At 39.0% G+C, this 12,006-nt stretch overlaps 1 protein-coding gene across 12 annotated transcripts in view; it reads left to right on the top strand.

The window, feature by feature from the left end:
• The window catches only part of TMCC3 (transmembrane and coiled-coil domain family 3), a 252,829-nt gene that overhangs the window by 37,925 nt on the left and 202,898 nt on the right, over window positions 1-12,006 (top strand). The window contains exon 2 of one of the 12 annotated variants that reach the window (XM_073213631.1): window positions 6,331-6,443. The exons of 7 other annotated variants lie outside the window; for them this stretch is intronic. Coding sequence is in view for 1 of the 5 variants with exons in the window: in XM_037023025.2 (XP_036878920.1) it covers window positions 6,560-6,613 (54 nt within the window). In the remaining 4 variants the exon portion in view is untranslated. Of the gene's footprint in view, window positions 1-6,330; window positions 6,444-6,472; window positions 6,614-12,006 lie in introns of those variants that run through there. 4 more of the 12 variants (XM_073213628.1, XR_001852274.3, XM_037023025.2 and 1 more) reach the window with 4 other exon arrangements.

The following is a 12,006-nucleotide window of genomic DNA, read 5'->3' as shown; positions in this document are numbered from 1 at the left end:
ACATGTGTATCAGTCACAGTCTCAAGCTTCCTGAGGGAGCTAGAGTTATAGTGATGGTGAGGACAATGTGTGATAAGATAAGAAAAATAGTAAAATCAGCATTTGTTGACTACTTACCATGTGCTAAACTGTGCTTATTTAAACATCTCTGTCGTATGTTTGAATTCTTTTTTCGCAGGACAAGAAATTAAGGCTCAGATTAAGTCACTTGCTCAAGGTCACCTAGGAAGTAGGAGAGCTGAGTTTTAGACAAAGGTTGATTCCACAGTCCCTACCCTTAACTTCTAGGCAAACTGGGTTTCTTGGGGCAGTGTGTGCTGGAGGGCTGGTGTGGGTGGGCTGCAAAGTCACCTTATAAGAGATTCTAGGCATTTATAGCTCAAATTTTGAGATATCTGAAGAAATTTCTTTTGATAGGTAAACAAGAAGAAAAAGAAAATTTGTTTTTCTCATATTTCTTTGAACTGAATATGACTTATATAGTTATTTTTACTAAAAGATCTGCCCTCTGATCCGGGACTACTATTTCATGGATCTCAGGACTATACCATTTTAAAAAAATGAATTTTATTGAGTTATAATTTACATATCATAAGTTTCATCTATTACAAATTCAGTGATTTTTAGTGAATTTATAGAGTGGTAAAACCATCATTATAATCTATTACTGCAAAGGGTAGCCTTGTACCCATTTGCAGCCAGTCTTTGCTTCCACCCCCACCCCCAGGGAACTACTAATCTACTTTCTGTCTTTGTAAGTTTGCCTTTTGTGTAAATTTCATATAAATAGAATTATTCAACAGGTTGTGTCTTTTGTGTCTGGCTTTTTTCCCCCAACTTTGCATAATATTTTTGAGATTCATTAATTTTGTCATGTGTGTTAATAGTTCATTCCTTTTATTGATGAATAATATTTCATTATATGAACATATATCACATTTTCTTAATTCACTCACCAGTTGATGGACATTTGTATTGTTTCTGCTTTTTGGCTATTATAAATAATGATGCCATGATCATTTGTGTGCAAGTCTTTGTGTGGACAAATATTTTCTCTTTGGTAGATCCTTGGGAGTGAAATTGCTGGGACATATGGTAGTTGTATCATTAACCTTTTAAGAAACAAACTTTTCCATAGTGGATGTACCATTTTACCTCCCACTACAGGGATAAGAGGGGCTACTAGTTGCTCAAGTCAACACTTGATATTGTCTGTCTTTTTGATTACAGGCATTCTAGTGGGTGTGCAGAGGTATCTCATTATGGTTTTAATTTACATCTCCCTAATGACTAGTGATGTTGAGCATCTTTTTGTGTGCTTATTAGTTATTCATATATCTTATTTGGTAAAATGTCCATTCAATTTTTTTGCCTGTTTTTTACTTGGATTCTTATCATTATTATTCAATTGTAAGAGTTATATTCTGTATAAAAGTCCCTTATCAGATATGATTTGTAAATGTTTTCTCACATCTATGGCTTATCTTTTCATTTTTCTTAATGGTGGCTTTTGAAGAACAAAGTTTTTAATTTTGGTTAAGTCCTGTTCATCAATTTTTTCTTGGTAGATAGTGCTTTGGGCTGTGCCTTTAGGCCTGTCTCTGGTGTATTCTTAGTTTAGTTACCACAATTTTCAGTCTCACATACTCCCTGGATCCTGCATTTATTCCTATTTGGGGACAGAGGCAAAGCCCAGCCTCCATGTTCTCCTGCTAATAGTCTGTGGTGGGAATCCTGTTGGAACTGTGTGTCTAGTCTTTAGCATTCTGGTTACCAAATTTTGAGATGAAGGTGAACTTGGCACTTTATAATTGAGAGGCAGAAAAGAAAAAAAACCAGCTGCTCCATATGGAATTCAAAGTTCACTGGATGCTTCTCTGCTTATTGATAACCATCAACAATAAAAAAATATGCCTTATGTTACTTTAAGGCTCTCAGAGTTTATTCACCTTTATCATTTCATTTAAGTCCTTTTTGCATTTAAGTCCTTTTGCATGTAAGCCACAGAATGGTTTAAGTACAACAGAAAGGTATTTAACAAAAATAAGTGGTTAATTCTTGAGACTGTCGAGAATATTTTTAAATGTTTACCATTCATCACATAAATATGGGTTGGGGAAGAGATTAACACTGTGCTTTGTCTACTAATTTGTCAAAATCATAGAATTGCAGATTCTTGGTGTTAGAAGAGAACTTAAAACTTTGGGGTATGTCTTTCACCTACCACAGGATTCCTCAGATTGCTCTTGCTGGCAGATTTAGTTGCTAGGTATGTCTGAAAAAAGAAGTTTATGACTTCTCAAGTCCATGGGGTCAATTCTTGGATAATTATAAATATTAGAAAATTATTCCATATATAAGAGCATAACATTCTCCTGTAATTTCCACCATTTCACAACATAAAACAACCTCATGCCATTCTTTATTGGTAATTTTTCAAATATTTAACAATAGCTGCCTTAAACCTGCACTTCAACAGGCCCAAATACCTCTAGTTCCATCAACAGGAGGTATTTAATTCTCTCTCCAGACCTACAGCCATTCTGGTCACTTCTGGCTCCATATGCTTTAGATTGTCCAAATCTATTGTGTGCATATCAGACTGCCCATCAGACTGGACTGGCTGGTAGAGTTTAATGAGCCTATCAAGTCCATTGACCACACAGGCTGCATGGGGATGGTAGTTACTCAGCAGCTGCATTGCAGTGTTGGCATGTTTTATGCTTGTGGTCAACCCAAACACCAACTTTTTTCCTTCTGTGGATTTTGGCCAAGTCAGTTTCCCACTAGTCTCTTTTTATATAATTGCTGTTTTAAACATAATTGTGAGACCTTACTGTTAATATTATTACTTAATATTAAAGATAATACTAATAACTAACATCTACTGAAAATTTACTGTGTTTATCTTGTTGGGTTTTTCCCAAGATTTGCCTTTAGGGGTCATTTTAACTCTTGTTTCTTTCCTTTCCTTGGTCTTCCTCTTTATCTATTGAGAGAGAACTTTGCATATATAGTTCCTACCCTTCTAAGTCTCCTCTTGTGGTTTTGGTTTGGGCTCGTTCATAATGATGATAGGTGTGGCGGAGACAGATCCAGTGGGAGGGATTTCTGTGCATGTGCCCACGTAGTCCCCCGTGGCCCTTCTGGTCCTGGGGCATCAGGGCTCTTATACATCTCTGCTCTTCTGTGAATCAAGTCAGGCTTTCTAGATCATTGCCCCCTATGGTTGATATAATGATGATATGAAGTACTTAGATCCATTTAGAAGAAAAAGTGATTTAAACAGAGGGGGAAAAAAAAGATGGACAGTTTTTTCATTTAAAAAATATGAACTGAACCACTCAGCCCTAACTAACATGTCTTTCCAATCTGCTCTGTGCTGCTGTCTCCATGACTGCTGTCATCATGAGTGCCCCTTCCATGCTGTGGATGACAGGCTCTCAACTACTCCTCATCAGAGAATGAGATGGCCTTTTAAACAATGCTTTAGTTCATGTTTTCAGATAATTATTTTCCTTCCTGAGCAAGGAATGGGCTCTTTCCTTTAGAACCTGGGTTGGCTCATAGAAGAGCAGATTCAAAACAGGAGAAAATATTTGCAAACCGTATATCTGACAAGGAACTTGTATCCAGAATATATAAATATATGACTATTACAGCTTAATGATAAAAAATCTCATTTAAAAAATGAACAAAGGATTTAAATAGCCATTTCTCCCAAGAAGATATACAAATAGCCAAAAACACATGAAGAGTGTGTTTATACAAATTAAAGTGTGAGTGTGAGATACAAATAGCCAATAAGCACAAGAAGCTCAGCATCACCAGTTATTAGGGAAATGCAAATTAGACCATAATGAGATGCCATTTCACACCAACCAGAATGGCTAAAATAAAAAAGACAGATAATAACAAGTGGTGATAAGGTTGTAGGGAAATTTTTGCCCTCATGCACTGCTAATGGAATTGTAAAATGGTGCAGCCATTTTGGAAATTAGTTTGGCACTTGCTCAAATTGCTAAACATAGAATTTTCCCGTGATTCAATTTTCCGCTCCTAGAACAAAGAGAAATGGAAACTTACATCCACACAAAAATGTGTGGGTTATTTGTCCTTTTTTGTTGTGTTTTAAGAGATTTTTTAAAAATGCAGTTTGGATACAAGTTCCTTGTCAGATTATTTCCTCCCATTCTGTGAATTATTTTTTTCACTTTGTTGATGGTGTTCTTTGATGTACAACAGTTTTTAATTTCCATGAAGTCTAATTTGTCTGTTTTTTCTTTTGTCACTTGTGCTTTTGGTTCTGTATATTTTTGAAATGCTAAAAATATTGGCTTACTTTTTATTCTGGGCCAGTTGGTTGCTATAATATACAAGAGGTGTTAGCTGTGAGTAATTGAATACTTAATATACTTTGTAAGAGAATAATAACAAGCCCACACAACTCTAAGTTTCAGTGTATTGATGGTTTTCCTTATTTATTTTTGTATCCTCCATCCCCTCCAGCATTTAGCTTGATGTTGGGCATTGAATAGATGCTCAAAAAATACTTGTTGACTAAATCTAGAAAGGAAAATTGATCTTTGTTAAAGACCTAAACTGTGTTTTGTTTGGGCTTTGAAGATAGGTCTGAATTCAGATCTTAGCTCCACTTGCTGTGTGGCCATTCCTAAGCTACTGAAACTCCTTGAGGCTCAGTTTCTGCATCAGTAAAAAAGAGATAGTAATGTTTATCTTGGAAGATTGCTTTAAGATTGAATATAAAAACCTTTGCACATGTTAAGATCCTTCAAAAAGCAGTTACTGTTTATATTAGTGAATTGATCTATATTTCAGTTTCTCCATTTAGTAAAGGGAATGATGCTTATCTTGAGCCATTTCTCTAGTACAATGAAGATTCAATGAGATAGTGGACTTGATTCTTCCCTGCTTCTTCTGATAAGTACAACAGTCCATTTCCCAGAACCTCATGGGAACCTTTGTTGGTTCCTGGCCATCTCCATTTTTAGAATTTATGTTGTAGAAACATCGAGTGTTTAAGCTACTTGTGCTACCTAATATAGTAGCCACAGGCCAAATGTGGTTATTTAAGTTAAAATGAATGAAAATAAAAAATTCAGTTCCTCAGACATACTAGCCATATTTCAAGTGTTGAATAGCTACACAAAGCTAGTGGCTATCATAATGAGCAGGTCTTCACAGAACATTTTTGTCATTGAAGAGAGTTGTGTTGGATAGCAATGGAGCAAAGTGTTGGGACAATTTTATGACTTTGAGTTCAATGCAGAGCCTGTGAGAGAAGGCTTTTCTATACTCAGCTAATCTGACCCTTCCCAGCACCTCTCCTGCCCCACTTAGGGGTACTCTGGCTCAAGGGTGTGGAGTGCTTTAGAATCCTGGAAAACGAGGAGTTACATAACCAGGGGTGCTTTTATTCTTTGCTGTTCTTGTTTCAGAAATTTCACCTTTCTCTGCTGAAGCTGTGCTTTTATACTAAGTTTGGTCATTAGGGAGTATAGGAGGGGGCCCTTCGGACAGTTATGGTCGGGTGAATATCACGGCAGGTATTTAGGATTCTGGAAATTCTGTCCAATTATAGAATTAAGATAATATTCTTGAGATTAGAGTCTTTAGAGATAGTTTGACAAGGACACCTAATCATTATTCTCTGCTTGTGACTGCATTAAAATGACTTCAGTGGGCTTCTACCTGATGACTTTGGAAATACCATTTAAATTAGATTGTTATGTACCTGTGTTCTTCTCCTTGATTTAAAATAAACAGGAGGAAAATTAAATTTCTGTTTTTGACAGGATTGCTATTACCTCTCTTTCTTACTTTCTTTTATTCTCCAAATCTTCTGAAATCATGCTTCCTGTAAGCGATTCCCAGAATTTATGGGTGCCTTCCCCGGGTGTAGGATACCCCTCATGTGGATCTTGGGGGATGGTTTGAGTTGATCCAAGACATGAAATCATGCATTGAATGAGGGGCCATGGATATGCATAGAGTTAACATTCGTTCCCATCTGATGTTAAGTGGCCAGGCCAGGTGAATGAGCCTACAGTTATTCCTAAATGGGCAGAAATGTTTCATTTTGGACTCTTCCAGCATTTCTAAAACCTAGATACTCCTGATGTTCCTTGGGAAAGGAGGTCTGTGGTTAAGTAAGTTTTTGAGCACTGGGTGAAGCACAACTAAACAGTTTCTTTTCTTGAAGGGGCTCTGGGTCTTTAATATGTTGGTTGGTGCTGTGGCTTCTAGGAGGGAGCGTGCTGCCTATTTCCCAAACCTTACTTGGCCTTAGGACCTGTGTATATGGCCCAGCATCTAGGCGACCAGCGGCCTGCAGGACCCCGTCCAGGAATTGCTGGACTGGAGGATGGTATCCGAGAAACAGGAAAACGCCCTTGGTGGGACAGTGTGAATGGAGCGATTTTGTAAATACTTCTGCTTTTTGTTTCTCAGTTGTTTCTCAGTTTTTGTTTCTCAGTGATTAGTTTTGACCCCAGCAATAGTCACTGGAAACTCCTATAAACTCCCAGGCCCTCATCGGATGAGCGTGCCCAAACTCTGTCTAATCAGGAATGTCATCTGGCCTGAAGATAAGGTAAAAATTGCTCTCTGATCTTTTTCTTTTTTTAAGGGAAACTTTTAGTGAAGCTGCTAATTCAGTTCTTTCTGGCATATATTTAGGATCTGCTAAATATATATTTCTGCTTCAAGGTACAATCACATTCTAAGAAATAAACAATTTATAGGCAATTTTTGTATGATGAGAAATCCATTAATGGCTTTTGGAAAATATCTAAAGCTCTGAAGGCGAATTTTGTTGTCAAGGCAATAGATTGTATGTGTGTCTTGTTTCTGTTAATACTTTTCTGGGCAGATTAACTAAATGAACTTCCATTTAACTTGGCTTGGTACTTTTAGCCAGGACAGTGCCTGATAATTACATTAACAATAATAATAGCATTTCTTAAGTGGTCACTATCTGCCAGGCACTATTCTAAGTACCATACATGTGTTAACTCATTTAATCCTCACAAAGATGCAATTAGCTATTATTCTTCTCACTTTATAAGTGGGAAAATACTGTAGGCGCTCTATAATAGCATAGGCTAGAATTAATGATTGGATCTCTGTTCATACCAGTGAGGTCATATTGGAGTGGATAGGCCTCAAATCCAGTAAGACTGGTATCCTCATTAAAATGGGAAAATTTAGAGACAGAGAACACACAAGGAGAATGCCATGTGAAGATGAAGACAGAGATCCACCAGCCAAGGGATACAAAGATGGTCAGCAAACCACCAGAAGCTAGGAGAGAAGGATGGAATAAATTCTCTCTTATAGTCGGAAAGGAACCATCCTTGCTGAGCCTTGATCTTGGACTTCTAGCCCTCAGCACTATGAGTTGATAATTTGTGTTGTTTAAGCTATCCCATTTGTGATACTAATAGAGTAACCTTGGAAAGTTATATTCCCCAGGAGTATAGTATTTCTAGCAGAGGAAACTTCAGCAAAGGCCCTGAGGCAGGAACTATTAATCAGCTAGCTCACTCTATTGTAATATTTTGTTTTCATATGTGCCCTCCAGCCTTCCATCTGTGAGCTCCTCAAGAATAAAGAGAGTGTCATTTGTCATTATTCCCCTGTGCCTAGCACAGTACCAGACACAGGATGGGTGCTCAGAAGATGCATGCTTAATCTATGAACATGTGTTTCTCTAGTTGTAAATCTACCTTATTGTTTAGGATGCAGTTTCTTTTTAAACTTTCTAGCTTATAAATGCCTAGTTAAATGTATTCCTCAGGGCTTTTCTGTTGCAAGTTATAGAAACTTAAGTAACAGAAGCTTTAATAACAAGGTAGAAATTAATTCCTGTAAACAATTTAGAAAGTATAAGTAGCACATGCCTTAGGTACAGCTAGATCCAGGGACTCTCACAGCCTACCTCATCCCTTTCTATATGTCCATTTCATTTTGGCCTCTGTCCATGGCTGGCCCCTGCTCTCTGTACTGCCTTGTGTCTCCATGTCCTGGGGCACAGGGGCCCTGCCACTTTCGGGTCAGAGCCTTGCAGCTCTCAGTTCATGGGATGAGGACAGTTTCTTCCTAGCTTCAATAGAATAAATCTCAGAGGTGGACTCTGCCTCGTTATTTTGGATCACATATGCCCATCATTGGGACTGAAGGTAGGGTAGCGGCAGATTCAGCCTTCCCGGAGTCACATATGTTTGGGAGAGAGGAGCAATTCCCAGAGGACACCTTTCTCTCTGGAATCAGGAAAGATCAGGGAGAGTGTCCCATAGTGGTTCTGAGCCCAGTCTGGAGCTGCACTGTCGGGTTTGGATCCTAATTCTGCCACTTGCCAGCTATTGGATCTTGGGCACTTTACTCTCTGTGCCCCAGTTTCCTGCCTACTCAGAGGGCGTTCTGAGGATGAAATGGGCCAGTATGCAAGGAGCCCTTAAAACAGTGCCTGGAATATGGTGAGTGTGATCTATGTGAGTGTTATGTATTATTGTTGTTGTTATAAAAGAGTGCATGGTGTGGACTGTTCAGCTTTCTCCTGATATTGGTACAATAATCTTATTTAAAAAGGGAATAAGGTTGACACTATCCTAAATGCTGAAGTAATCCTTTCAGATACCTTCTTTCTAGTGTCTTTCTCTGATCATTCCTCTTTTCTTCCTCTCTACATATGAAAACAACACAGAGATCCTAATACAGATAGTTTTAAAATGTTATTTTAAAGATATCATATTTCCTCTATGTTATTGGGAACAGCTGGCTCATTTATTTACTGATCAGCCAGTTCTTAATCCCTCAAGAATTTTGTCTTTAAAAATTCCCGTTCACATATATGTTATTTAGGATACTTAAGTGGTTTGATTTGTTTGTTTTTACTAGAAAATGGAGACATTTTAATTAGGCATAAACTAAAGAAGGGAGTATTTTACTGCATCTGGTAGGACTTGAGTTTGTGATCTGTAAGACCTTCCAGTTTTGAGAACCACAGCCTTCAGATAAAGTCTGAAGATTAATAATAACAATAAAAACAGTTATTATGTATTGAGTGCTTCCCGTTTGCCAAACACAGTGCTAAGTGTTTCATGTGGAGTATCTCATTGATCCTTGCAGAATCTTACTAGGTGACTGACTATCCATTTTACAGATGAGCAAACTGAGGATCAGGGAAGTTAAGTCAGTTGGCAAAGTTCTAGATAGTTGTTGGTTGGTCTGTGACTTGAACCCAAGCAGACTCTCATGCTAGTTTCTGAGCTTTGACCACTTACTTTGTGACCATCATTTAGTATTACAGAATTATGATGGATGAAAGACACATTTCAAGTTTGAAAGATCAAAACCAAACAGGAAAAAGAAAATAAAAGAAAAAATGCACAGTATAAGCTGCTACAGATAAACAAATAATATTATAGGCTGTTGATATGTAAAGATAATTTCAGGATCACTGAAGGAATCCTGGCATGAGTAGTCCCTCAACTTGAAAAAAATACCCACCCCCACAACACACACAATGTATTAAAAGTTGATGTAATTATACATTGAAGGTTAATCTTTGTTATTTGGGGCTGGGAAGTCTACATGGGATGTAGCAATGTATACTTCTCCTTGAATGCAAAAATAACCACTGTTTTTAGACGAGAGGAAAAGAAACTAGTATCTGAGATGGGTATTTCATCACTTTCCTGTCTCTCTTGTCTCTCACAGAGAAATGGCTGCTGCGCATGCTTTGGTACTCAAATGTGGGGGGAGGGAAAAAAAACCTTTTTCCTCTATCCTCCCCTGTTCTCCAGGTGGGACCCTGTACATCAGAATGATGAAAGACAGGTTAATAAGAGAAAGACAAAAGTTCATCCCCATGTGCATCATGCATACGCATGGGAGCCCTCAGGGATGAGTAATGGAAAAAGGTGGTTAGAACTTGGCTTTACATAGCATAAAGGAAACAGTAAATTTTTAGACAAGTGACAAGACAAAGGAAAAGGACTTTGAGCTTCTAGTTGTGGTAAATTGTAAATCTAGAGAAGGCAAATATGAGGAAACTAATGGTAGATAAGAGCTAGTTTTAGCAAGGATTGTTGTGCAGACTCCTCTGGTGCCCTCTCTGGGCTGAAAAGGATCTACAGTGACTCCAGCGATTAACTTCTGTCCTTCCTTGTTGAACGGGGTTGGGGGAATGACACTTTTTACAAAATTATGTCTTGCTTTTAGGCAAATAGGGGGAGAACAGAGAATTTTTCTTGTATATGCTTCTTCTCAATTGTCTTCAACTCAAAATAATCTACACATTAAAGTAACATTTTGCAGTGGCATATTCTGCTGCCCTTCACAAACTATGCATAAATGATTATAAATTAAAGCACTTGTTCCACAAAGAATGCTTCCTGTGTTGCATGCGGTATTCTGGGTGTTGAAGGTACATCTGTGAACAAGACAGACAAACCACTTCCTGGACCTTACATTCTAGTTGGGCAACATAGGCAGTAACAAAATGCATGAATATAATATAAAATATAGCAGAAGATAAAATTTTGGGAAGAAAAAAAAAGCAGGGGAAAGGGAAAATGCTTTGAGGGGTGGATTGCAATAAAAAATAGAATGATCAAGAGAGGCCTCACTGAAAAGGTGATATTTGAACAAATAACTGATAAAAGTGAGGGAGTGAGCCTGTGGGTTCCTGGGGGAGGTTGTCCAAGTAGAGGGAAATAGCTGGTGCTGGCTGGAGTGGCTGGAGGTGGGTGTGGGTGGGGAAGTGTAATTGGAGATAGTCAGATAATGGAGTGAGCAGGAATAAGAGCCTGGAAGGACTCGTGAACTGTTGTAAAGACTTTGGCTTTAACCCTTGGTTAGGTGAGAGTCACAGAGCCCCTTAGCCTGAGCAGCTGAAAGGGCAGAGTGCCCATGCACTGCTATGGCTCTTCAGAAAGGGCAGACTGGGGATAGAGGAGCTCAGACAGGGGCATGACATGTCAAGTAGGCAGCTAAGTGTGAAAGTCTGGAATCCTGCATGGAGACACGTGTAAGGAGTCATCAGCACGTGGATTGTGTTGAAATCCACGAAGTTGAGTGAATTGGCATAGATAGATGTCTGGTACTAAACCCTGGAGCCCTGTAGGAGTTGGAAAAATGGGACTCGGAAGGAGCAGCCAGTGAGGTAGAGGAAATCTGGTAGAGAGAGTTTCTTAGAAGGCAATGGAAGAGAAGGTGTCAGAGAGAAGAGTGTACTCTATCAAATGCCCCTGAGCAGTCGGTGAAGATGGCCAGTTAACTGACGGCTGGGTTTAGCAATGGCCTCTGGAGGTTCCTCTGGAAGCTGGCTGCTGATGGATTACATCTGTCAGCGTTTTTCTTTGCAAAGTGGACATGATGCACTCAGTTGCACACTGTATAATTCAGCTGTTTTCTACTTTACTATCCCAGCAAAACTGTCTCTCCACACCTGTCCTCATAGGTGTGGGGTTTCATAGCTGAGGGATATTTTAGCTGAGCTGCCTCATGTCAGGCTGAGAACATGGTTCGACTGGTTAAGTGATGTAAGGAGGTTTGCTCATGGCCGAACCAGGACAAGCCCAGGCTTCTGAGTGCCAGGCCTGTTGTTTTGTCTGTCACACCTAGCCTTCTCTGCTTGACAGTGCTAAAGTCACAGGAGGTCAGTTCTAGTGCATGGAGAAAGCTCCTTTCTTGTCCCTCTGGTCCTCAGTGTTCTCTCGCTGATAAGCGTTTGGAGCACGACAGAACATCAGGCCTCCTGAATGCTTTGGAGTTCTTCAAAACTGGGTTTGAATTCCAGTTCGTCCACTCACCAGCTGTATAACTTTAGGTACATTTATTCATCTCAGTGAGCCTCAGTTTCTTCATCTGCAAAATGGGAACGATAATGGCCCTCAGAGTTAGGAGAATTAAACTGTCCCTTGCTGGTAAAGCACTTTGCAAAATTACCTGTACTCTGCTGAGGGCCCCATCCCTGGTTCT

Source organism: Manis javanica, chromosome 10 (assembly GCF_040802235.1).
Source record: "Manis javanica isolate MJ-LG chromosome 10, MJ_LKY, whole genome shotgun sequence".
Lineage (NCBI taxonomy): Eukaryota > Metazoa > Chordata > Mammalia > Pholidota > Manidae > Manis > Manis javanica.
The sequence above is the reverse complement of the archived record's forward strand: the minus strand, read 5'-3'. Positions and strand labels throughout refer to the sequence as shown.